Source organism: Rhodnius prolixus, unplaced genomic scaffold, assembly GCF_049639745.1.
Source record: "Rhodnius prolixus isolate KJV_2025 unplaced genomic scaffold, Rpr scaffold_5, whole genome shotgun sequence".
NCBI lineage: Eukaryota > Metazoa > Arthropoda > Insecta > Hemiptera > Reduviidae > Rhodnius > Rhodnius prolixus.
Genome location: NW_027411624.1, coordinates 32,677,163 through 32,705,045, shown reverse-complemented (window position 1 = coordinate 32,705,045; position 27,883 = coordinate 32,677,163). Strand labels below are relative to the sequence as shown.

The 27,883-nt window shown below is 31.6% G+C and overlaps 3 protein-coding genes across 6 annotated transcripts in view; 1 reads left to right on the top strand and 2 right to left on the bottom strand.

The window, feature by feature from the left end:
* The window catches only part of f (espin protein forked), a 149,568-nt gene extending 140,453 nt beyond the window's left edge, over window positions 1-9,115 (bottom strand). Inside the window, exon 1 of one of the 4 annotated variants that reach the window (XM_074137364.1) lies at window positions 8,287-9,115. The gene's annotated coding sequence lies outside the window, so the exon portion shown is untranslated. Of the gene's footprint in view, window positions 1-393; window positions 543-8,286 lie in introns of those variants that run through there. The other 3 variants (XM_074137363.1, XM_074137361.1, XM_074137362.1) reach the window with 3 other exon arrangements.
* An 8,552-nt stretch (window positions 9,116-17,667) lies between these two features.
* Window positions 17,668-21,144, bottom strand: LOC141457688 (microsomal glutathione S-transferase 1-like). Its single transcript, XM_074134896.1, has 3 exons — window positions 20,808-21,144; window positions 20,642-20,724; window positions 17,668-18,312 (listed from the first exon to the last, which is right to left on the bottom strand). Exons 1-3 carry the CDS (start codon window positions 20,937-20,939, stop codon window positions 18,069-18,071), a joined length of 459 nt encoding a protein of 152 aa, XP_073990997.1. The 5' UTR covers window positions 20,940-21,144; the 3' UTR covers window positions 17,668-18,068.
* Window positions 21,145-21,849: 705 nt separating this feature from the next.
* On the top strand, window positions 21,850-27,314 carry LOC141457687 (uncharacterized). The gene is made up of 4 exons (XM_074134895.1): window positions 21,850-22,145; window positions 23,236-23,381; window positions 25,603-25,723; window positions 26,910-27,314. The coding sequence occupies exons 1-4, from the start codon at window positions 21,966-21,968 to the stop codon at window positions 27,150-27,152; spliced, it is 690 nt and encodes a 229-aa protein (XP_073990996.1). The 5' UTR covers window positions 21,850-21,965; the 3' UTR covers window positions 27,153-27,314.
* The last annotated feature ends 569 nt before the right edge of the window (window positions 27,315-27,883 follow it).

Below are 27,883 nucleotides of genomic sequence, written 5' to 3'. Positions count from 1 at the left end.
GTTTTACTGCTGAAGATCTAGTACAAAATAATTATATTTAATTTTAATAGCCAACCAGTGATGAGAGAAAATAAATTCCAAATTAACAGTCCAAATAATCAAATTAACAACTTCTATGCACTTTCTAATGATTTATGTAGTTTCTAAATTAAGTATTTGATTAGCAATTTAAACTCACATATTGCAACTAATTAATTTTTTGTGATTAAACATTTAACTATGCCAAGGAAAATATGAGGTAGTAATGTATGGACTGAAGAATTAAGGCCGTTTTTCTACTTATTATTAAGATTAATGGTTTTCAAGGAGGGTTGAATTTTGTCAGGATTCCATGGCTGATAAACAAAGTGAAAGAAAAAAACAAAAAATAAAATATATTTCTAATTAATTTACCTCTGATGATGAAACAAAGCCCATCCTAAAATGGTTAAGGTTATAATTCGTTCAATGGCGAATAAAATCAATAATTTGGTAATATAAGGGAAAAAATATTTACGCCTATCACATTTAACATGATTAAAACAGAATATTTATACGAGTACATAGTCCATGTCGCACTGCTTACTAAATTAGATTTATACACAAAACTGACTTTATCAATCAAGATAGTTTAGAATATGATAAACAAAAAACAACATTATGTATACAATTAAGTGTCACTTCCTCAGAACTGAATTTCTTGAAATTTTGATGTTACTGTAAATTAAAGATATGTTTGTTCTTTTATAGTATAGTAACAGGACAAGTTAAGAAAGAAAAAAACTCCTTAAAGCGTAAATAAATAAAGTTCAAGATAAAACAAGAAATGGAAGTTTCTCTTTTATAACATTTATACTTCACGTAATTCCTTCCAAGTGCCTGGTATTTACTACTCTTTAAGATATATGTATATAAAATGAAACCTTCCTTTTCCTTTATATTATAACCTAATTCATTACCCAGAGTTCCATTTTCACATTTATTATTATGGATTATTTTTTCAATTTATTCATCACACATTTATCTTGATCCTTTTAGAGCATTCTCCATAAATTCTTTTAGTTTCAAGCGCATTTAATATAAATAAGATATTTAAATGTTGGTTTTAATTTTTATTTTTTTAATAAATGAACTTATGTCTCAAGAGACATAAAACTTAACTTGAAACCTCTTTACCAGTTTTAAACGCTTTAAACTTTCTGAATTCTATAGAATTCTGTCCTGCTTACATCGAGATGGTGTTATCGACTGGAAATAATCGATATAGCTTAAAGATCTACACATTGGAGTTACAAAAAAAAAACTCACCAAACTAAAAGTAAAACCCTTGGTCGAATTTGGAACGCTAGGTGAATAATCCATATGCTCGATTATCATATTTTGATTATTGTGCACGTCAGCGCAGATATGTTCAATAAAAGCTTATAGATATCATGCAACGCAGTAATAATGATACGAATCAAATTCAACAATTTGAATTTGTTGTTGAATGATACGCAACGGCGCTACCACAGAGCAGATGTATTTACAAGTGAAAGACTATTATCACGATAAAGTGAATTCCGGAAGATCGACAGTACAGAACGAACTCCTTCACCTACAAAGTGGTCATCAGGCCAATGATAATCTACGCCTCCTTCACCTGGAGAGCCTGATCTGTAGTATTAACCCACAAGGAACTCTAGGACAACAAATTTCTTAGACTATGACTGCCTCTCCATGACTACTTCCACAATCTCCAGTACCTTCCTACATCTAAAACTTTCCACTGAAATTCCTCTCCACTTTAGATTTAAATCCTAAACCCACTCTGCCACCATACAATTCTTCAATTCCCTTCAGAAACAAAAGAATTGTATTGGCATGTTATCCAACTTTTTCCTCTAGCTGGGTCTTTTTCTAACCTTTTTTCCCTCTACAAATTATATTCTTGTTCCATCCTAAGCATTCCATAAACTATATAATGAACATTGTAATGTAAATGGATTGGTACTTCATTATTTTTGTAAATAATGAACGTATTTTGTAATAAAAGTTTAACAATCAGGAAACTATTGCTTTTCAAACCAAACCCACCAATAGAAAAATGCTTTAGAAATTATACCATACAGTAATAAATAAATAAAAGATGTTTTAATGAAAGAAAGGGAAAAAAAGAAGACAAAACTATTTAATTCTATCAGACAAACGTTAAACGACACAGAATTTATAAATAAAAGAATAACAAATCAGTAATAAAGATAAAATAGATAGCGCTGGTGCTTGACAATGAAAGCAGAAAACCCAGTATGTCAACGTCTAGATGCTTCGTAGATGTGTAGTGCTATGGAGTCGTGCAAGCTGCAGCTACTTGTTCCGTCGGCCGACCTACATATGTACACACAGACAAACAACTTAAGTACATATATCTCTGTCTTACTCCACTACGCGGTCCTGTTGACATACTTCTTTGTTTACTTCGTGTACACATATATTTATCATTTTTTAAAATTGTGAACAAAAGAAGTTCATTATTTTGTTTATGTTTATTTATAAATGGATTATAATCCATGGATTAAAATGTCACTCGATTTCGAGAGAAAGAAAGAAAGACTGCAATATTTAAAAAAAAAAGGCCAAATAAGTAGATACTTATCGCGTTTAAACCACTTTTATTGTAGGGAAGGGATTAGCTATGAGGTTAGCGTATTGCATTCCCACGCGGAGGTCCCCGGTTCGAATCCAGCTGCTGTGACCCTTAGATTTTCTCTTTCTAGGAGCTTCTTACAGCTCACTAGAATTGTCTGTAGTGAGGAGAACAATGTCCAGAAATAATTTTTTTAAAAAAAATTGATTTTCTATTTATTCGAACTGAGAATTTTGAAAAAAGTAAAAGAGTTACTTGCGATTTTTAAAAATTAGGAAAAACTATGGGTTTTTTTTCACAGATAAGCTGTCCAATTCATCAGGGGGTCATTGGATCTCCCAGTATGTAACATAAGAAGAATCTACACCGATTCTAAGCCGATTTATTGTTAGCTGTTAGCCACCCGTAGACGTGAAGTCTTCCCTTTACGAATATCTCTTAGAGCGAGGAACGCTGGAAGATGCTGGATCCAATGAGAGCTTCAAAGTACAGTGGGCAAGTGGGGTTGTGGACGCATCGCCAATCCTGGGTAGATGATTTTGTGGACAGTCGTGGCCCAGTTAATATCCTGATAGCAACTCCAACTCCTCGCGGCTGCTCTCCAGAAGGGGCTTAACTCTTTCCTTCAATGGCCACTTTGTAGTCTTTGATTATGAAGATAATAAACTCACGTGCAGATGCGATTATTGGCTCTACTATTTGGAAAGAAAAGATCAAATTGCGAGGTAAAGGTAAAGGGGTCTTTTTTTGTGCCAATTAATCAGCAGCGACCCTACATTGTCTGGGACAATCAATTGACTATCAACTAATCCTTAAACGGTCTCATTTAAAACTTCACAAACAATTAAATTTATAAGCAAACACTAAAATAGATCTACACAGGATCAACAAAAGGTCCTCTCCTCTTTGCGTAGATTGCAATGAGGAGGAGGATTTCAAACATATAATAATGATATGTCCACGTTATGTGGTAGAAAGGAAACGAATGTTTGACGACATATACAGGTATTTAGATGCACCATTTCGCTACGAAGACATAATATTCTCCACCAACATATAACATGTGCTTAAGTCGATAGCAGAGCTAGCAATGGAATATGAATTTATTTAAAAGTTATAGAATGAATGGAAGAAAATGATTAGAGAAGGATAACGTGATTTTAATTTCGGTTAAGCTAAAAGGATGGCAGGAATATAGAGTACTGATCCATCCATTAGTTGTAGTTTATGTAAATAGTTGTATATAGTAGAGGGATGAATGTGTGAAGCGGATGTATTTATAAGTAAGAATGGAGAGTGAGTGATATTCTAGTGATAAGCACCTAGACGATGCTGGCTGTATGGCGGAAGCCAATGCCACAAAAAGAAAACAAAACAAAAATAGATCTTTAGTTAGCAGTGAATATGGCTAGTAGACTTCTCTTTAAAATCTATTTAACAGTGTATATGCAAGATTTGACGGAATTTAAGGGCAGATCTGATTAACTAGTCCTGAAAAAATAATTAGCCTCTAGTGGATTTGCTGCTGGAGTCTGCAATCTTACACGGACCATGAGTCTGTTCTAAGATCTTGGTTGACTGAGAAATAGGAACATCTTAAACGCACTCGCAATGAAATCAACTAATACCTAAGCTAGTGCTGGTTGGTACAAATCGATAGACTTAAATTTGGAAACAAAAGCAAGAAACTGTTATCTAAATTATTTAATGTTTCAATAAGACAACAATTGAGAGCAGATCTCACTTTACTCTAAGTTAATTTAATCTTTCAAACAACTCCATAAATTAGAAATCATTAACTTTATACCCTGACAATATATATTTAATAAAAAAATTATACCCAGCTGAAATCTATAATAACAATACATTTTATAGGAAACGAAAGTAAAAAAATAATTATGAAAGGATGGCGTGCAAACTATATTTCCTTTAACAATTATCTGCAGAAACCTGCTGAAGTTCTTACACAATGTTAATGCTGATTAATACTTCCGCCCACAGCACAATGTGCCAGAACGATAGACGGGTATTAGGAAATAATTCAATATCTTATATTATTAAATTATTAATCTTTTTGTATTAATACATGGTCATTAAAAATAAAATAAATTAAATGCAAAAAGTGATTACCGTTCGAAAATATTTTTTTTAAATAAGAGTTAATTTATTGACCGAATCATCGCAAATGTAAATCCACAATATTTAAAAATTTCAATTGAAAAAAATAAAATCCGTTAATATATTGCCTTGGTTGAAACTCCATTTCAGTTTCATCCTTGTATCTTAATAAAAATATGAATATAGTTAAATCAAAAAGTCAGTAACTCGAAACATTTATTGGCTGATTTATGATGTTTTCATACTGTTGATTTCATCAACCATAGAAAAATTTGGGAAATTCTCAAGGTACAGCAAGCCATAACAATCAATTTTCGGGGAGCATTACCATCTAAAATTTTTGATCAGAATCAGCAATCTAGAAGTATGAATTAAACTGTACAGGACAACCTTCTTTAAATGTTTCAGAATAGTAGTAGCATTTTTTAAACGTAAACAACGAATAGTAAAAAAGAAATTGGTAAAGAAAATTTAATATCTTCGCATCATTTCCCAGAAAACTCCTCTAACCAAAACGTCAGAGATAAATGTGAAGGGTATTATTCAGTTTACAGGAAGTTCAAAGAATATAATTATAAATCCTTTTCAAAAGGTTTTGAATAACTGAAAAACCCTTTCAGTATACGAGGGTCGTTTGAAAAGTCCGTGCAAAAATAAAAACTACTTAATTTTTTGGGGTAAACCTTTTTTATTTTTCAACATAGTCTCCTTTTAGGCTTATACACTTCGTCCAACGCTGCTCTAGTTTGTTGATCCCTTCCGAATAATAGGATTTGTCCAAGTCTGAAAAATAGCCATTCGTTTCTGCAATCACCTCCTCGTTCGAATAAAATCTTTTTCCCGCCAGCCATTTCTTCATATTGGGGAGCAAATAGTAGTCCGAGGGAGCCAAGTCTGGAGAATAGGGGGGATGTGAAACGAGTTGGAACCCTATTTCCATTAATTTTGCGACCACAACTGCTGAGGTGTGAGCTGGTGCGTAGTCGTGATGGAAAAGGACTTTTTTGTGGGCCAATCGTGGGCGTTTTTCTTGCAGCTCGGTTTTCAAACGGTCCAATAACGATGAATAATATGCACCTGTAATAGTTTTACCCTTTTCCAGATAGTCGATGAGGATTATTCCTTGCGAATCCCAAAAGACAGTCGCCATAATCTTTCCGGCCGAAGGAACGGTCTTCGCCTTTTTTGGCGCAGATTCCCCCTTGGTAACCCATTGTTTAGATTATTCTTTGGTCTCAGGAGTGTAGTGATGCATCCATGTTTCATCCACAGTGACGAAACGACGCTTTAAGTCCTGCGGATTCTTCTGGAACAGCTGCAAACCGTCCTTGCAACACTTCACACGATTTCGTTTTTGGTCAAGCGTGAACAATCGCGGCACCCATCTTGCGGATAGCTTTGTCATGTCCAAATGTTGATGCAAAATATTATGTACCCGTTCATTTGAGATGCCCACAGCACTAGCAATCTCACGCACCTTCACTCTTCTGTCATCCATCACCATATCATGGATTTTATCAATGATTTCTGGAGTAGTAACCTCAACAGAGCGTCCAGAACGTTCAGCGTCACTTGTGCCCATATGGCCACTCCGAAAATTTTGAAACCACTTATAAACTGTTCTAATCGAAGGTGCAGAGTCACCATAATGTTTATCAAGCTTCTCTTTAGTCTCCTGAGGCGTTTTGCCTTTTATAAAGTAGTGTTTAATCAACACACGAAATTCTTTTTCGTCCATTTTTTGAAAATCACTCGACTTCCTCGATTCAAACGAATGCCAATCACAAAGAAATAGACCGATCTGGCTGAAACTTGGTGTGTGTTCTTCCAAGAGTTGCTACTAACTAAACATAACCTCGATACGCGCCAGTAGTGCTATCTCTCTGACTTTGCACGGACTTTTCAAACGACCCTCGTAAGTCACACTCCCCGAGTAAGGAATTAAACTTTAGTAACTGATGCGATAATAGTTACCAAAATGGGTAACAATTTAGAGTTACCTGCGACTTATAGATGAATTCTAAAATGGCGTCCGCACAGACTAAAAAACCCTTTTTCTTCAGGTTCAGGCAACATCAAACATGTATTTTAATTCTTCAGTTTTTCCCAAACATATTTCCACTACAACTGTAGTGAGTAAAAAGGAAAAGTGAAGTTCACGCAATTCTATGATTAACCGTTTTGTAATTTACACTGACCTAGACAAAAATGCACACACTGTAAAAAAAAATCTAGAGCTCTCAAATCTCGATAAAAAATAATTTTGATTACAAATAATAAAACAAACTTTAACCGGATATAAAATATAAACATCTAAGAGCCATGCATTAACTTGACTTAAGAGATATTGACCCCTTTCAATCGGAAGAAAGAGTTGCACCGACCGAGTTTAAACTGTAACTTCTTGTTTTTTAAACGCTTCTACCTCACTTGTTCAGATTTCTAGTTTTTAATTTTTACTTCTCTAACAGCTAAGTATTATGATTTGATCATTTTCGAAATTTTGTTGGGGACAAAATTTTTTGAGCACTTTTCCTGAGTGTACACATGTATGAACACATAGCACGAAAAGGAAAAGTGGGACAGGTTAAGTTCAATACTTTGATAGAGCAAGAAAATCATAAGGGCTTTGCAATTTTTAATTCCCCAATCGGTAGTATCGTTTTAAGAAAGTAAGGCAACTGTAGAGCTTTTGTTCTACGATTTTCTACAAAACATTTTACACATATTAGACACATGTATTACAACCACAATTTAGTAAAAAAAAATAATTGGGTTCAAAAATATTTTTCTACAAATAAATTTAGGTATCTCTTTGAAAAGGTTTTTAAAGTAAATGATTTGAGTACTTAGCGTTTTCATTTCCTCAATACCAAACAAGCACAGCTCTTTACAAGTAAATACTTTCCTCTACAATAATTTTTTATTCAGAAAAAATTGAATTCTGATAACACCAATTTAAAAGCTTTTTGCAATTGCTACAGGTTCCTCAAAATTATAGAATTAATACTTATCTTCTACTGTTTTGTAGAAACACATTAAATCACCCAGACACATTGGTAATTTTCGTCCTAACTCACAAAAAAAGGAAAGATAAACTTCTGAAGACTATAAATTCTTCCACAGCTATCGTTAAGAAAATAGCCTTTGATAACAGAGTTACATATCTATCACTTTAATCTTCGAGATGTGCAGGTAAAGAAAGCCGCTTAAATGTTACATTTACGTTTTAGGATTTTTCAAGAATAAAAATCGAGTAAAAAAAACATATTCCAAAATCAAAGAATAACCAAGAAATAATAAACAAAATATAAGAACTAGTTATCTAGTTCTAACCTAACAAAATGTAAACAAACTATGAAAAGAAATATAATGGGACCTAATGAATGAATGTTCCGTTATCATATCTTGGTAAACAGTTTTGTTTGTTAATTATAATTCGTATAATATGCATTTGAATGATTTTAAAAAAATTACTGAGGTTTGAGATATACCAATCATGCCTTGATTGTAATTAATTACTAACAAATGTATTAAAATAATTATTGCAGATCAAAAATTACCTGTATTGGATATATCCACAGACATGTATAGCTTAGAGAGCACCTGAGAACACTTGTTGCCCGAATCCCGTACTAATATTAATAGATTTCAACTAATTATTGCACTATCTCGAGTTGTGATAAAAGAGATATTAGTGTAGAGCCATGCGTGCTAGCGGTAAGAGTGTTGGACACCGTCTAGCCGCCGTTGGCTAGGGAGGAGAGGACCCCTTTCACGGGGACCACGGTCCAGCTTTCTTCCAGCCTCTTCTCCGACCCCTTCCAGGCCAATTATCAGGACTGGGGGAGCACTTCTTTCTTTTACCTACACCTCCTCTAACTTCCTTTCACATTACACCTTGTTTAACTCCCTTCCTATCCCCACTTAACCGCAGAACAAGTTAGCATATACTTTTATAAACTTTCTTTTAAAATCTTCTATGTCTAGGTCTTTTGCGCTCTTTCCTTTCTTGTATGCGGAAGAAAGGGAAAATAGTTTCCAAACCAAAACAGTTTTTAAACGAAACAAGCCTTGATCTAAAGTTATTTGTGCAAGCAATTATTTTATTCAAGTTTTTAAACAATAAAGCTGAATATTTATTTTTAAAAACGAAAAATAATTAATATTATGGTTACAGTTATTTCTACTTCTGCAATACGAAATATTGTGATTAAGTAAAATTAGCAAAATTGAACTTCTACCAGATATTTATTTTACAGATACCTTTGACAAAAACTAAAAAAAAAGTTTTTACCACATGTTTTGTGTAAGAGAGTGCGAAAAAATAAGTGAACAGAATACTGAAATTCCCAATGTCGCTTCTGATGAAATCACTTTTTTTTAACCTCGCTCACTGTTACCCACACAAATGACTCTGTCCGTTTTCCATCAAGAAAAATTAAAATTTGGGTAGTAATTAATAGATTCTTGATTTATCCAAATAAACCAAAAAAAAAACCTTCTCCACATTAATTACATATGAATTTCTCTCTTTATGGAAAATCTGTTTACTGAAACTATAGTTATAGAATATACAATTATATAAATGGGTGCCAGAGGTAGAAATTACAATTTTCCGGCCTACTGGAAACATTATTATTAAAATGATATATTTGCTAGTTAAAATACATACATATTGCTACGTATGCAGCTATTTGCCTTTGAAAAACCATTTTTGATCACCACTATATTCAGGCAATAGAAAATGCATTATCTAGCCTTGTCATTTGAAATATACCAAACTAGGATGAAGTTCGTCAAGATTTCTACTTGTTTTCTCCATGTCATGTAGTTTTAAGGCCAAACTAAAATATACATAAAGGGTTACCTTATTATCGAAAATGTAAAGTAAAATACGACGGAAAAATACCAAATTGGCTTCCAGTTCGACTACATTTCTACTTGTTTTGTGTCTGTCATCTATTTTTAAGACCAAAGCTAAAATATATATAAAGGGTTGTCTTGTATTGGTAAATGTTCAGTAAAATACGACGGAAAAATACAGAATTGGCTACCAGTTCGTCTACATTTCTACTTGTTTTGTCTCTGTTATCTAGCTTTAGGGCCAAAACTAAAATATACATAAAGGGTTGCCTTCTTTTGGAAAATGTAAAGCAAAATACGACGGAAAAATACCGAATTGGCTACCAGTTCGTCTACATTTCTACTTGTTTTGTCTCTGTTATCTAGCTTTAGGGCCAAAACTAAAATATACATAAAGGGTTGCCTTCTTTTGGAAAATGTAAAGCAAAATACGACGGAAAAATACCGAATTGGCTACCAGTTCGTCTATATTTCTACTTGGTTTGTCTCTGTTATCTAGTTTTAAGGCCAAAGCTAAAATATACATAAAGGGTAGCCTTCTTTTGGAAAATGTTCAGCAAAATACGACGAAAAAATACAGAATTGGCTTCCAGTTGGTCAAGATTTCTACTTGTTTTGTCTCTGTTATCTAGCTTTAAGGCCAAAGCTAAAATAAACATAAATGGTAGCTTTCTTTTGGAAAATGTAAAGCAAAATACGACGGAAAAATACCGAATTGGCTACTAGTTCGTCTATATTTCTACTTGGTTTGTCTCTGTTATCTAGTTTTAAGGCCAAAGCTAAAATATACATAAAGGGTAGCCTTCATTTGGAAAATGTTCAGAAAAATACGACGGAAAAATACAGAATTGGCTTCCAGTTGGTCAAGATTTCTACTTGTTTTGTCTCTGTTATCTAGCTTTAAGACAAAAGCTAAAATGTACATAAAGGGTTGTCTTGTTTTGGAAAATGTAAAGTAAAATACGACGGAAAAATACAGAATTGGCTTCCAGTTCGTCTAGATTTCTACTTGTTTTCTCTCTGTCATTTAGTTTTAAGTCCAATGCTAAAATATACTTGTAGGGTTGCCTTCTTTTGGAAAATGTAAAGCAAAATACGACTGAAAAATATAGAATTGGCTACCATTTCGTCTAGATTTCTACTTGTTTAGTCTCTGTTATCTTGTTTTAAGGCCAAAGCTAAAATATACATAAAGAGTTGACTTCTTTTGGAAAAGGTAAAGCAAAATACAACGGAAAAATACCAAACTGGCTACCAGTTCGTCAAGATTTCTACTTGTTTTGTCTCTGTTATCTAGTTTTACGGCCAAAGCTAAAATATACATAAAGGGTTACCTTATTATCGAAAATGTAAAGTGAAATACGACGGAAAAATACCAAATTGGCTTCCAGTTCGACTAGATTTCTACTTGTTTTGTGTCTGTCATCTATTTTTAAGACCAAAGCTAAAATATATATAAAGGGTTGCCTTGTATTGGTAAATGTTCAGTAAAATACGACGGAAAAATACAGAATTGGCTACCAGTTCGTCTAGATTTCTACTTATTTTGTCTCTGTTATCTAGTTTTACGGCCAAAGCTAAAATATACATAAAGGGTAGCTTTCTTTTGGAAAATGTTCAGAAAAATACGACGGAAAAATACAGAATTGGCTTCCAGTTCGTCAAGATTTCTACTTGTTTTGTCTCTTTTATCTAGCTTTAAGGCAAAAGCTAAAATATACATAAAGGGTTGTCTTGTTTTGGAAAATGTAAAGTAAAATACGACGGAAAAATATCGAATTGGCTACCATTTCGTCTAGATTTCTACTTGTTTAGTCTCTGTTATCTTGTTTTAAGGCCAAAGCTAAAATATACATAAAGGGTTGCCTTGTTTTGGAAAATGTAAAGCAAAATACGACGGAAAAATACCGAATTGGCTACCAGTTCGTCTAGATTTCTACTTATTTTGTCTCTGTTATCTAGTTTTACGGCCAAAGCTAAAATATACATAAAGGGTTGCCTTGTTTTGGAAAATGTAAAGCAAAATACGACGGAAAAATACCAAATTGGCTTCCAGTTCGACTAGATTTCTACTTGTTTTGTGTCTGTCATCTATTTTTAAGACCAAAGCTGAAATATATATAAAGGGTTGCCTTGTATTGGTAAATGTTCAGTAAAATACGATGGAAAAATACAGAATTGGCTACCAGTTCGTCTAGATTTCTACTTGTTTTGTCTCTGTTATCTAGTTTTAAGGCCAAAGCTAAAATATACATAAAGAGTTGACTTCTTTTGGAAAAGATAATGCAAAATACGACGGAAAAATACCAAATTGGCTACCAGTTCGTCAAGATTTCTACTTGTTTTGTCTCTATTATCTAGTTTTACGGCCAAAGCTAAAATATACATAAAGGGTTGCCTTCTTTTGGAAAATGTAAAGTAAAATACATCGGAAAAATACTGAATTGGCTACCAGTTCGTCCAGATTTCTACTGCTTTTGTCTCTGTTATCTAGTTTTAAAGCCAAAGCTTAAATATACATAAAGGGTTGTCTTATTTTGGAAAATGTAAAGTAAAATACGATGGAAAAGTACCGCATTGGCTTCCAGTTGGTCAAGATTTCTACTTGTTTTGTCTCTGTTATCTAGCTTTAGGGCCAAACCTAAAATATACATAAAGGGTAGCCTTCTTTTGGAAAATGTAAAGTAAAATACGACGGAAAAATATCGAATTGGCTACCATTTCGTCTAGATTTCTACTTGTTTAGTCTCTGTTATCTTGTTTTAAGGCCAAAGCTAAAATATACATAAAGGGTTGCCTTGTTTTGGAAAATGTAAAGCAAAATACGACGGAAAAATACCGAATTGGCTACCAGTTCGTCTAGATTTCTTCTTATTTTGTCTCTGTTATCTAGTTTTACGGCCAAAGCTAAAATATACATAAAGGGTTGCCTTGTTTTGGAAAATGTAAAGCAAAATACGACGGAAAAATACCAAATTGGCTTCCAGTTCGACTAGATTTCTACTTGTTTTGTGTCTGTCATCTATTTTTAAGACCAAAGCTGAAATATATATAAAGGGTTGCCTTGTATTGGTAAATGTTCAGTAAAATAAGATGGAAAAATACAGAATTGGCTACCAGTTCGTCTAGATTTCTACTTGTTTTGTCTCTGTTATCTAGTTTTAAGGCCAAAGCTAAAATATACATAAAGAGTTGACTTCTTTTGGAAAAGATAATGCAAAATACGACGGAAAAATACCAAATTGGCTACCAGTTCGTCAAGATTTCTACTTGTTTTGTCTCTATTATCTAGTTTTACGGCCAAAGCTAAAATATACATAAAGGGTTGCCTTCTTTTGGAAAATGTAAAGTAAAATACATCGGAAAAATACTGAATTGGCTACCAGTTCGTCCAGATTTCTACTGCTTTTGTCTCTGTTATCTAGTTTTAAAGCCAAAGCTTAAATATACATAAAGGGTTGTCTTATTTTGGAAAATGTAAAGTAAAATACGATGGAAAAGTACCGCATTGGCTTCCAGTTGGTCAAGATTTCTACTTGTTTTGTCTCTGTTATCTAGCTTTAGGGCCAAACCTAAAATATACATAAAGGGTAGCCTTCTTTTGGAAAATGTTCAGCAAAATACGACGGAAAAATACCGAATTGGCTTCCAGTTCGTCTAGATTTCTACTTGTTTTGTCTCGGTTATCTAGCTTTAAGGCCAAACCTAAAATATACATAAAGGGTAGCCTTCTTTTGGAAAATGTAAAGTAAAATACATCGGAAAAATACTGAATTGGCTACCAGTTCGTCTAGATTTCTACTGCTTTTGCCTCTGTTATCTAGTTTTAAAGCCAAAGCTTAAATATTCATAAAGGGTTGTCTTATTTTGGAAAATGTAAAGTAAAATACGATGGAAAAGTACCGAATTGGCTTCCAGTTCGTCTAGATTTCTACTTGTTTTGTCTCTGTTATCTAGCTTTAAGGCCAAAGCTAAAATATACATAAAGGGTAGCCTTCTTTTGGAAAATGTAAAGTAAAATACATCGGAAAAATACTGAATTGGCTACCAGTTCGTCTAGATTTCTACTGCTTTTGCCTCTGTTATCTAGTTTTAAAGCCAAAGCTTAAATATACATAAAGGGTTGTCTTATTTTGGAAAGTGTAAAGTAAAATACGATGGAAAAGTACCGAATTGGCTTCCAGTTCGTCTAGATTTCTACTTGTTTTGTCTCTGTCATCTAGCTTTAAGGCCAAAGCTAAAATATACATAAAGGGTAGCCTTCTTTTGGAAAATGTTCAGCAAAATACGACGAAAAAATACAGAATTGGCTTCCAGTTGGTCAAGATTTCTACTTGGTTTGTCTCTGTTATCTAGTTTTAAGGCCAAAGCTAAAATATACATAAATGGTAGCTTTCTTTTGGAAAATGTAAAGTAAAATACATCGGAAAAATACTGAATTGGCTACCAGTTCGTCTAGATTTCTACTGCTTTTGCCTCTGTTATCTAGTTTTAATGCCAAAGCTAAAATATACATAAAGGGTAGCCTTCTTTTGGTAAATGTTCAGTAAAATACTACGGAAAATTACAGAATTGGCTTCCATTTCGTCTAGATTTCTACTTTTATCCCTCTTTGTTATAGTCACTATTTATATTTAGTGGAAAGCAATTGTATTATCTAGTCTTGTGTTCTTTTCTGAGGGCCAGAAACAGAATTGATTAACTTCGCTGGTGAACTAAGTAACATTTTTTACGTCTTTCATTTTTTTTTTAAACTTTATTTAAAAACCTCTGTTTTAAGTAAACCTATTTTATGATATAGTTATTACTGTTTGATTTGTCAAGTTAGAAGACAATCCCTAGTTGTTCCATTGTTAGCCTGCTTCTATATCCTTGTGTGCATGCTTATTAATTATTAATAATTATATTTGTCATGGGGGTGTGGATTGGTATTTTCTTAATCTAATCATTATTATCCTTAACCTTTAAATTACAAAAAGAAAAAGGTTATAATAATTATAATTATAAATAATGCAAAAAGAAAAGAATGTGTAAAGAAGGGGATAGAATTATTTTTAATTTAGAAATTGGTGTGCTCATTCCATCTAGCGGCTATTTTTGGAACTACTAGAGAAATGTAGTTTGCAAGATTTTTGCTAGATGGCATTAGATGTACATTTTTAATATTTTTTCCCCTGGATAGAGTCTAGCAGATTTTCATAGATTAATAATTTAATTCAATTTCGTTAGAATATTTATTGCAAAATATAACGTTAGCATTTTAAAAATCGTAATGTATAATACAAAAAAAACTTAAACTAAGCTAAATAGTGCCAAACAATAACATTATTTAGGGTTAAGTATTTAAAAAACAATAGTATTATGTTCTAAATTCTTATTTCATTTAGTATTACCAAAAACTACAGAGTGACCTGAATCATTTTTCTGATTGTTCAAATGATGTTGTTTAGTGGTCTCCTCTAATTGATTAAATTTTATTTTGTAGTATCAATTTTTCTCTTACTAGCAAAGATCAATAATTTATAACACACATTTTATCTATTACTCCTTTTTTATTTGTACGGCTCACTAATTATGTAGATAATGTTGTTAAATCTTCAACTACCTGAAGTAAGCTCAGAATTGTAAGGACAGAGTCCTAACATCGTCAACCTAGGATGAACACATCTACTAGGCTTGTGCGTCGGCCCCTCTCAGTAGTGTACCCCAATGGCACTAATGTTGCAGAAAGAATTTAACACATGTATTGTGAAACTAAGTTCAATTCCTTGTCTAGGCCTTGGATTTTATTATTGGTTAATATGAGAATTTAATAGTAAAGTAGTGTTACCCAGTCGCCTTTGTCTATAACACCTGATTATGTAGGTTGGCATAAAGCCGCCTAATATAACAAAATAGACATTACTTTACTTTTACTCTGTATACTTTATATTGCTCTTGTGACGCATAGCCATTACTGAATGAAGAGCACATTCATTAATTTGCTGAAAGAGTAAGGTTTTGTTTACCACATAGTGTCAGATGACTCTACTAAAGATGCTCTGTTACTATCTACCTTTGCGGAGAATGGGGATTCAGCTTTGATCCTTTATCCCATAATTCACTATAAAATCCATGATCGTTAAAAAAAGAAGTGAAAGTAGAGTTGTAGAAAAAAGCCATCAATGAGAAATGCATCCATCCTATTTGATAAGGAAAACATTTAGCCAGGGATGGATGCCTTTCTAAAAACTTTGAATATATTACGAACATAAATAAAGATCAATATCTTTTAATTAAAAAATAATTTTTTTATGGAGCATTTAGAGTGTGAGTGCTAGGTTCTCTTTAAAGTATTGATTTGGAAGTATGTAATGCGAAATTTTATAACCTTGTTAATCTTAAAAGCATTAAATGATTTAAAATTCAGATTTTGAAAAAATATGTATTTTGTGCACCATTAACCTTGAAATAAATGTAAAAAGTCAGAACCATGAAAATCGTACAATAGAAGGCCGTGTGAACGTACACACCAGTGTTTTATTTAAAAAAAAATAAAAACCTGTAAAAATTATTATATTATCCCAAGATTGTTTGATAATCAGCATTCGTTCGGTCCGAAACAATTAAACATTTCCTTATTTCAGAAATTTATTCACTGCATTCAAATGAGAACTATTCGTTCAGTGTATAGAAGATTATAGCAGCAAGTAGATTGTACCTCAAATAATTTAAAACTGTCTTTAAGCTAAGAGGTTCTAGGATAACCTTAAAAATCACTAAATGAAATATATTTTTTATTTATTTACACAAGAACTTTTTTAAATTTGAATAGAATATATATTATAAAATAAATTTAGTCCAAGCAAAATCAATTGTCACTTTTTGATAATTTAATAAAACAATGTATTTAGTGTTTTTGAATAGCATTTTAGGTTGTATAATCATTAAGCTAAATAGTACATTAATAATTAGAATAATAACATTCTGTAGTTAGAAAATAAATATTTTTTATAGAGAAAATTCTACTTTAATACAAGTTCTATGAATCTGAAATTATATTTTAGAAAGAACTTATATTACATCAAAAATATCTACACTTCAGATAATATCAGTTACCTGTTTTGAATTAGGGGATATTTGAATTATTAGTCGTATTATATATACGAATTAAAAATAAGAAAAAGAGAAATTTAAATCAGGTCCGTATCATCTAATTTGAAACTAGAACAAAATGGATGTATACCGTAGTACACTACAGAAAATAACATGTTAGAACACGCTAATTTTTTGAAAAAAAAAATTGTTTATTTTTATAAATTGTGAAAGCAGAAGAAAACATTTAGCTAAAATTTTACGAATGTAAAGTAAAATTATAAATAAAATAAATTTTGACTACAAGATTTCCAATTAAAATTTAGAATCATTAGGAATTCTAAATATAATTATAGAATGTACTTCAAATCATAAAATTATTTTATAATCTTAATCATTAATAATTAAAAATAAATAACTGTACAAATATATGAAACATTTTATCTGGTTTTAAAAAAAATCTAAAGATAAGACATTTAGTTAAAAAAAAAGTAATAATAATTTGGTTGCAATCTAATTTTGGACAATTTTTGCCATTTGTAATTTAGCAAATAATTACCAAATTAATTAATTAATTTAGAATTTGAAAGTTTTACTCTTTGTTTGCTTTCTTTCTCTCTCTACCTCTTTTTCGGCTTACTAAGAAGACACAATTTTAAGTATTATTCATTTAATATTTTGGTATAATTCTTTGAAAAATCAAGAAGAATAAGAAAAAACTATATTTGTCATATTAATCCAGAAAACTAAAAAATTATTTACTCTTTAAAAGAAGTAGCACCACTTTTTTATTGCTTCTGCAGAATTAATATTTCTAATAAAGTCTTAAAAAAAAAAAACTTGGTTATGAAAACTAAAATCTAACTTTAAAAAACTTTTTTCCCCATAAATTATACTTATAATTATGCCTTCTTATTTCAAGAATTATAGTTTGTACTATAATACCTTAGAATTTACAACATTTAATAAGTTATTAAGAAAAAGAGGAAATTTTATCTAGTGCAAGCTACGAACAAATTTGTGGGGCTAATAAAATACTTGTTGAACATTATTATTTTAATGATAATGTCTCAAATTATGAACAACTGATATTTCAATTGCTTGATTATATAATATTCAGATAATGAAGTTCAAATATTTCACCAATTGGTCAATTTATTTTATTTTTTGTTTCACAAATGGAATGAAGTGAAACAAATATTTATAAAACAAAATTATTATATTATGTAAGTATGGAAATATACATAAGTAATAGCTACTTGAATTAGAATTGTAAAATTATTAACGCAACCAAAACGTTTTCTTTTGTGTTAACACCTGACCCATTAGTACCCTTTTTAACAACTACTGCCCTTCACAGACTTATTATAATTTAAAATATTATTATATACCTGAAAAAAATATCTTACCAAAATTCCATCATAACTTTATAGGCCATATATCCAGTTATTGCGTAACCAATGCCCCAAGCGATCGCTCTGGCTGGTTGTGGCACAACAACTACAGCATAAACAAACGAATGAGCGATACGAGCGAATGTGAACGCTCTCATAAGATTAATAGCCAGCCAGGCGTTGGGTTCGGTCAGTAGGTAGGCTAGCGATGCTATGAAATATATTGGTATATTTTCTAAATCATTTAGATGAGCTCTGTGAAATAAATTAACAATTTTATGATAGACATACTGTAAACAATTAATGGTAGATCAAATTAAGATCATGTTCTAGAGATCAAAGTATGAAAAGTAAATATGGAATAGATTGAAAATGTGATAAATCTAATGTGAACAATTAAATTATTTGGTAAACTTTGTTTAAATCATTGATTAACGTCTAGTTGTCCTGAGCAAATAGTAAAAAGGAAAATACCGTATTTGACGGCATATAAGACGCACCCTTATTTAGAAGGCCACACACAAGGAAAAACAATTTCAATAGTCCGCGCGACAGCGCGGTACCACAATAACTTAAAATGTGGTTTCTTTTAGTTCTCACGTTTCGTAAAAGTCAAATAATCATTGAATGCAATTACCAAACATATTTTTATTAAGGAAAATTAACAGACGGCAAGCTATTTTGAACATGATATGTAAATTTCAGTTCTATGGGCGCTAAACTGATCCAAAACCAAAAGAGAGGGTTTTCTTAAGAGTCCACCAGGTCGCCTCGCCCATACGTTCTGTAACCACAGTTTCATTCCAGCTTCATCCATCCAGCCTTTCGGATGAACAGTCAATTATAAATTAAAGCAACGCAGTTTAGTCATTATCAAACCTGATAAAATAATTATGGCAGATGTAGAAAAGGTTATGTGTGTGTCTAGACCTTTATCCGGGCTAAAAATAGCAATCAGTATTGAAAGTTAACCTGTGTCCTTCACGTATAAGACGCAGGTAACTTTTTTGAGACCTAATTTAGGCAAAAAAGTGCGTCTTATATGCCGTCAAATACGGTATGTCTTGTGAGAATGTGGCCATTATCAGCCTATGATTTCAATTTTACAGTTATGAATATTGCTCTCAGAACACTTCTTAAACTAATTGTTCTGGACAAAGCTGGTTATTTTGAGAACATTTGAAGCGAAACATTTAAAATCCTTTTTTTTTTTTGTCTTGGTAACCGATTTTAGTGTACCATCATAATGAATGAAATAAAAAAGCCCACTTAGGTGGACTGACCATTTTTTTTCCGACAGCTGAAAACCTAGCCTCCAATAATATGTTTAATGCCATCCTGCTGGTAATTGCTAAACATTTAGCACCCGAACAATGCTAGGTTTATTTGCTCCATTAACGTGCTATTAATTTGTGAAGTACCTTGCAACTATTCTAGGATAATAAACCCACTTAGAACAAAGTATAGATTGCCAAATTATTAAGTGCTTGACGTTATGTAAGGAATAAAGAAAGGAAATTTAGCTGATTCATTGTACATAATATCTGATGACTTGCATGCCACTAACAATTATAAGACTTAGAAAACGTGGGAAAAATATAGGTTATAAATAAAATTTCTTTGTGAACATTTTCTAACTCTCAATTTTAGTTAATTTCTTTTATTAATACATTTTTACTTATTCCAATAAAAATTTGAACTTATTTTTAGAAAAAAATATTAAAGTGATTAATTCTGTGAGGTTTTTTAAGAGCATCTCTACTTCATCATTTTGTGACTACTCTTAATTAATAACTAGAAAGTCAGACATGCAAACATTCTTAAGAGAATAATAGTTAAAGCACTTTAAATAATTTACATGCACTAGGTGCTATCCTTGAACCAGTTAAGCGTAGAATTTAGTTTTAAAAAAAACCCACAGTGTGCGGAATTAAAATCAGACAATGAAGTGTATATATACACTTCGAACGCAGGGCAAGACAACCAAAAGTTTACAACGTCATAATAGTCACTGCAAGCACTTTCTCTGCAATCTTTGGGGCTTGAGATTACAGAGCATTTCAAAATCTTGCACTGCTTCACGTATGCATTGCCTATAGTTAACTAGGGGACGCAAGAGCTTTTACAAGGAAGAAAATGGCTTTGAATTCTGTGCAAAATTAAATCATGCTCGTACTGAGGTCTTAACCTCTATCTAAGAGGTAAAAACGGGCATTGCACAAGGGTTGAGAGCTTCTATTTGAGTGCGTAATTCCCCAATCTCTAATGCGGAGACCAAACATCTACCAACCACTTATCGTTTGGCTGCCTCCCTCCAACCCCTCCGTATAAAATACTTGGCAGTTCTATTGGTAAGGTAAAGAAAACATCCCACCAAATAATAATCTTATAGTATTTTATTAAAATTTCGAGCTTTTATATTTAATGGCAATTTTATATTTTTCACGAGTATACACGTCGAACGCACCTTAATAGAGATTTGGTTTGACGTGTATACCAACGCTTAACTGGTTAAGGAAACATCATTCAGTAACCATTTCCAAAATCATACTAAAATAAAATTAAATAATTTGAATGAATGTACCTTCTTACTCTCTCTATATCAGGATCATCTTTTACTACTCGGCTTTTTGGACGGAGTACACAATCCTCGGGAGAAGCAAAAATCTAAAAAAACCAAAGTTTATTACAACTTACGCTGTTGTGTTGGCTATTATTTTTATGTGAATACTTGAATGCTTATTACTTACACCTTTAGAAAACCGAAGTCTACCAGTAAGAGGTGCCATTACCATTACTTTTAATACAAGTAAGGCACAATAAAATAGATATGCTTTAAAAACAGGATTATCAAAAGATAATAATTGCACGACAGTTTTCATGTTTACAGGATTTTTTTTTTAAAAATTTAAAAAAAATTAACTAATTTCTACCGAATTAACAAAAATTTTAATGCTTATAATATGTTAAGCAACACAACCCAAACTCGTCTGATCCACTTCACTGTTTGCTTTGTATGTAAAATCATCTACACGTCAACCTTACTAGTAAATAACCTATAGTGGGAGGCGAATGATATGCTGAACCTCCCCGTGAACAGTTCAGTGTTGCTAATGTTTATATTTCAATTTCTTTCGTATTATCTGGAAAAATAATAATAATAATATTTAGTTTAAAAACTGATTTAAAAAAAAATTAAAATAGAATTGTTGACGTATTTCTCTCCTTTAAATTTTAGTTTTTAGTAGAGGGGGGACAGAAAGATAGCAAATTACGTTCAATGGTTTTTTTTTTACTTACATAGAGTAGTCGGTATACGAAAGCTAATGAAAACATTCAAGATCTCTGTTGATCGATGAGATGTTTTAATTCAGAATTTAGTAATAAGTTTAATTTTTATAAACATTTAAAGGTGGTAATCCCATACAAATTAGTAAACTGGCTCTACAGAAGGAAACCTATTCTCCTCATTGTTACACTCCGTCCCCTTGAAGTTAAGAGGCGCACAAAGCGAATCCTCCTTTGAATATCTAGAGAGGAAGTGTTCAGGGAGAAAGAGCATTTGAACACAAGTAAAGGTTTTTTAAACTTAGTAAAAATGAATGGCGTAAAATTAATTGTATCGGTAAATGAAATGCAATCTGGGTAAAAAAATTAGTATGTTACTAATTCATTGTGATTCCATTTTCATTATCGAAGCATTTATTTTCTTTACTTAATTTTTTCTTCCATATAATCATTTTCTTCTTTCTTTTTTTTTATGTAAAGATGAAGAGTTATTTATACGATTCAATTTATTTTAGAAACATATGACTTCTACAACTTTTTTCATAGAGCATTTCATTTTTTTTTAAATTCAGTATTTATAGAGGTTTACATTAGCTTTTTACTTAATACAACTGAGGAACATGTGCAGCCCTAAGAAATTAACGATAAATCTAGCAATTGAATCAATTGATTCATTAAAAAAACGAGCCTCAATGATTAAAAACATAGAATGTCCAACTAAACGTAGTCGTGATCCTTGTGTTAAACAATCGCAAGTAATACCAGCACCAATTAGAAGAATTGTAAAAAAACAAATTGAAGTAAGTACAATAGACAAATATGGAATTGTCACTTATCCTTAATTATAGTAACTATAGTCTCATGACTATTTTTTTATATTAAGATTTCATCAAAATCTTTCTAAAAGTATTGCTTAAATTAATAGAAGAATAAATTAATACCTTTTTTATGATTAATCCAAAATCTAATTAATTACAACGTTTCAATATTCACAAAATAAATCTTTGTTAAGGGTTATGGTACTTTACAAAGTGAAACACTGTCGCCTAGTGCATTCTGTAGGACGTTTTAATAAGCTCTTGGGTCACAGGTCAGAATTTTTTTAAGCATAACGATAAAGCAAACAATTTTTTATAAATTTAAACATTCACCAAATTAAGAAGTTATTTTTTTTTTATTATTAAAAAAACAAATTTATATAACTATGTTTTGATAAATACATACATGAGAATTGTGTTTTTTTTTTTTGCACTGCACACCACAACTCATTAATTACATAAAAAACATTTTGGAAATTAGTTGGAATTTATCAATTTTTCAGGTCTGCAAACACATTAGCATTATACACTTATTATACACTTATGTATAGCAAGAGATGCAAAGAAAGTTGCGAATTGTAATGGCACTGGGTCTAGTTCGTTCATTAGTTTATTGCTGTGTGTCTAGATTTTCTGAAAATGGTAAATTAAAGGTGTAATTGTAAAAGTAAGTGTTCTTTCTGTATAAGAACAGTGAATCAGTGAGAAAAGTTTCGGGGCATATGAAGAAAATTTATAATGCACAGAATGTGTAAGTAATCTCCACTCTCCTAAATTGAAAATGTGCCAAGAAACCTGTACGGAAATAGTAATCTGAACTTTTGGAAAGGGAATTGATTATATTGATTAGCAGCAAAGCCCAATTAATATTTAGGATCCTATGGCTAGAGTTCAGACACGATCGGCAGTCTAAGCTTAAAGCTTCCCTTTATAAAAGTAAATAAGGATTCTCGTTTTGTTTCGATAAAAGTTTAAATATGGCAATTCATAGCGAGAAAAATGATTTGTAATATTACCTGAAGTGAAATTATTATTCATGTTTTACATTTTAAGTATATTATTTTGTTCTCAGATATGCAAATGTCCTACAGTGGAATTCGTGTGCCCTCCAGTACCATGTGTATGCCCACCGTGTCCTATATGTCCAACACCAGCGGAACGATTAAAATCATACCTGAAAACTGGCCTAAAACTCACAGCTCTCTACGTGATGGTCAAGTAATACTTTCGTTTATAGTTATTTAAAGTTTTGATTGTGATTATGATCGCTTTTTTGAGCACACTGCCAGCCTCTATTCAATACTCTCTTTTACACCAGTTCAACTAAAGACAATCCTTTTTATGATTAATGTGTCGTAACTAAGCTGATGAGACTAATGACTACAGTAATCAATGCGCCAAAAATTAAAAATTAATAAATTAAAAACTATTTTGGAGGAAAAATAAAAATGATTTTAATTAAACCTTGTCAATTTATCTAGTGAACTGAGTTAGATTTTCTTTCTTTCGAATACAAATGGATCTGCAACTAACACTGACTAACTTATTACCTTTTAAGACTTCATTTGTATTGACAGAACTAAATAATAAATATTATGAAGTATACTTAATAACTTGAAGAGTCAAGGTTAATGTTTATTTGTATGATTAAATGAGTTGTTTTACATAGTATTTGGATATTTTTTTTTAAATATTTTAAATATGTTTATCACTTCGAATTGATTCATTCCTAGTTTTATGAGTGATGAATTCACTCCTAAGCATCAAGAAATTCGTTCATGGAAAATCAAAGCAAGAAAAATTAGGAGATTACCCGAGAAAAGGCTGTTGCTTGGTGTCCAGTCGGTACTTTTTTTTGGAAGTTTCAGGTATCTGCGAATCAACAAAATACTCCCCTTATCTTTTTTAATTATGTACAAATAAGGGGTTAAGCTCAGAAGTATATTTACGAACTTATTACTTCTGTAAAGAGAATGCATTTTTATTTAATAAATATTGATTAATTATTTTTTTATGTCTGTGTGTAGAGATGATTATAAGTTGTTGATGGTGTGATCATTGTTAGTTCTTCACCTTAAGTGGATTTGTTATTTGTAACTACTTGTTCGCTTAATATACTATGGACAGTCTTTAACTATGGCTCCTCATAGGTTCCCTTTGTTTAGGTATTGATGTCAGTTAAATAGTGCCAATAAGGTGCTGTTGCCAAAGCGCAGTGGTTGCAGCGAATCACTTTCGGTCCCTCTCTGTTTTACACCCGGATTCAGTTGTTTTATTCTTAATATACATATAGATAAATAGATCTAAACTTTATTTCAGAATATAAACATTACTTATAAAAATAATCAGGTTTAAATATATTAATGCTACAACCTTCATTAAATAGTTTAGGGCGTTGAACAAGGATATAATTTGCAATAGAGGGGAATAGACAAAGTTTAATTCTTTTGAATGGATTAATCTTAGGTGGCTGATTCGTAGAATGGATTGGGATCGATAAAATCTAGAGTGGAGAACACTTTTAGCAGGCGGCTATGAATAAAGGATTGTACGGGAATTATGGAAGATATCTCATTGTAGGAATTGATTCTAGTCATATAGAGTCAGAAGCAAATTTGTTTTTTCTTAATTTGGTTTATCTTGATTTTACTATTACAAGACAGGTTTCAGGCACAGCAGACTTTATAGTATCGTCGGCCTGATTATCGCTATGTAGAGAAAGAGTTTGTTCTATGCAGTCATCTTTGAGTTTCAGATTTTAATCTAGATTTGGGGGGCTTTTTCACTTTACCATCAGTAAAAGGGGCTACTTGTTGCCAATGAAACAATAAGTAGTTGATCTCCCTTTAAAAATTTCAATCTAAACACTAAATTCCATTATAAAACAAAAGATGGCCAGATAGAAAACATTTTGTAAGCACAATTTTTACCCTCTCTTACATATAGTAATTATTTTATTAATTGAAAATTGTGGAATAAATTTTTCTAAATAATTATAATTAATAAATCATTAATACGGAAAGAAAATGTAACCTAATATAATTTTATTTTTCGTATAAATTGAAGTATTTTTTAAAATAAAATCTGACTATTCTGGAAAGTTATTTAATCTCTTCGCCACAAGATGTCACTACTAACTAGAATTCACACTAATATTACTTTTTAAGTTCTTTGGTTTAGCCAAGACTATTTTTTATTTTATTTTTATTTTTTGAGATAAATCTACTGAATATAGAAATCAGTTCTTATGTATAAATTATTTACATCATTATTTTAAACTGCTTGATCGAGTTCACACTTATAAAACAAATTATTTTCTAATAAAAATAAGATTCAAAATTGAGTGCAGGTTATATTATACTTTTATATTAAATGAAAATATTATTAACTATTTGCTGCAAAGTTAAATATAGTTTCTTCAGTAAACAACTATTTTCAGATGGACTGTTGATCAGCATCTATGGGGTACTGCTGATCATACATCAAATTTAACAAACTATTATGTGAGTATCGTGAATGCTATTCTTCATGGAGAACAAGAGAACTCAGAATTGAAAGCGGTTAGCGATTTGTTTAATTGTGGTTTATATTTTTTCCATTAATACAATCAGTTTTTTTTTTTTTTTTTGTACTAGAATACTTTAATGACATCGCCTCGTGTGATAATTGATAATATCTTATCGGTTCTCTTCCTAACTTTACATCGAACGATCTCACTTCTTATTTACACAGGATTAACAATTCAGAAGTTTCTCAGGTTCAACGGTCTTCTTTCATACTTTTCTTCTAGGCGTACAACTTCAGACACCTTACTTTTTCCTTCTGAAAGTTATTCTTGTTTTTAACTGACGCTTCCTCATTATTGACATGAGCTATTATCTATCCGTTTCTGTTAGATAATGGTCATGTCTCGCAACCAAAAAAGGACTAAATTAAAGGCATCTCTATGATAACATCCAGTTAACTAAAGGATAGAGTTCATAGAATCAATATCTTTTTGACTTTTGTTCATTTTCGCTGCTAAATAGTTGACAACATCCTGTCCATGGGTTCAGTCCCATTTCCAAATTCATGAAATCAAAGCAGGCTTGGATCCTTAATAGTTCACCTACCGGCATAAATATACACTTTTCAATAATTATGGTAAAACCAAAGTTTTGGAACGAATCTAGACAATTGTTCTAGTCATATAAATTATCTGCTTGTCGGTGGTGATTCATCGACAAAATTGAAAGGATTTACTTATGCTTGAAATCCGGTTCACAATCTTAATACTTTGTTGTTTTTTTTCTCGTTATTTCCAGAGTTGTTGCATCAGAACATTATCTAACGTTTTTGAGAATTAACAACTCTGCTTTTTAAGCGTTTTTCAATATTATTATCTTGTGACAGCTTCCTTTTCTCACCCACATCTTTAACTGTAGCATATCACTCGTATAACTTTTTCTTACTGCAATTAATTCCATAATAACTAGGAATAAATAAATAATAATAAAAGTGGTTTGCAGAGAAACAAGTATTACATATTATTTTGCAAATATTTCAGTCACTTAAGCCTGGACTAAGGTCCATCCGCCAAGTTGACTCTTTTGTACAAATTCTGTTATTTAATAACATTTTAATAAAAATACACAGTGCAGTATACAAGATAGTATGCATGTTTCACTTAATAAAACAAGTAAATATTATATTATATTATGCAATATTAAACTAGTAAATTAATTTCACGCAATTAACCCTTTTCAGAATTCATCTCCTGGATTTTTAGATATTAGACGTGCTGTATATAAAACCCAATTAATGTGGAATAAAATTATTTCAACCTTATTCTACGTGACAATAGGGTTACCAGTACATTATATGAATGTCGTAAAAGAATCACTTACCCCCAAACATGAAATAATTGAAGAAGATGAAACGATTGAAGAAATAAATGATGAAGATGAAACGATTGAAGAAATAAATGATGAAGATGAAACGATTAAATAGATTGTGGCACTTTTTAAAAACGGGGAAGATCTTTCAAATTAGTCTCGATCTCCTAATCAAGCGTACTGAAAAATAATTGTTTCGTTAATATTGGATCTCATAAGAAAAAAAAAAAGTTATGATAAAGGGCTTTTAAAGAAATAAATTTATGAATCATTTGAACTCAATCTTTGATTCTTGCTTTTAATAGATTAATTCTAAGTCTAAACCTATCGACGCTGGAGTTTTATAGGGTAGCATTTTGGGTCCTATTCTTTACTCCATTTACACTTCAGACATACCAACTGATCCTAACACTACACTTCTCACATACGCAGATGACACTGACTTACTGTCCTAGCCAACAGAAATCTGCAGTCACATCTCTCCTCATTAGATTAATGGTTCAAGAAATGGGCTATAAAGCTTAATGAAACCAAGTCGCAAAACAACACCATCACTCTTTGTCGCATTACTCTTCCTCCAGTCTTCTATAACCTAACACCAGCAGTAAACGTTGCCCGCTACCTTGGGCTTTAGACCGAAGACTTACTTGGAACCCCTACACACTAGGCTTAAAAGAACAGAACTAAACAGACGCTATCGACTACTTTAAAGACTCTTAGACGATAGATCAAAACTCTCTCTGGTCAACAAAAGACTGATTTATACTACTATTTTGAAACCCATCTGGACGTATGGAATAGAGCTGTTCAACCAAACGCTCCAATCTCCAAAGGATTCAATCTCTT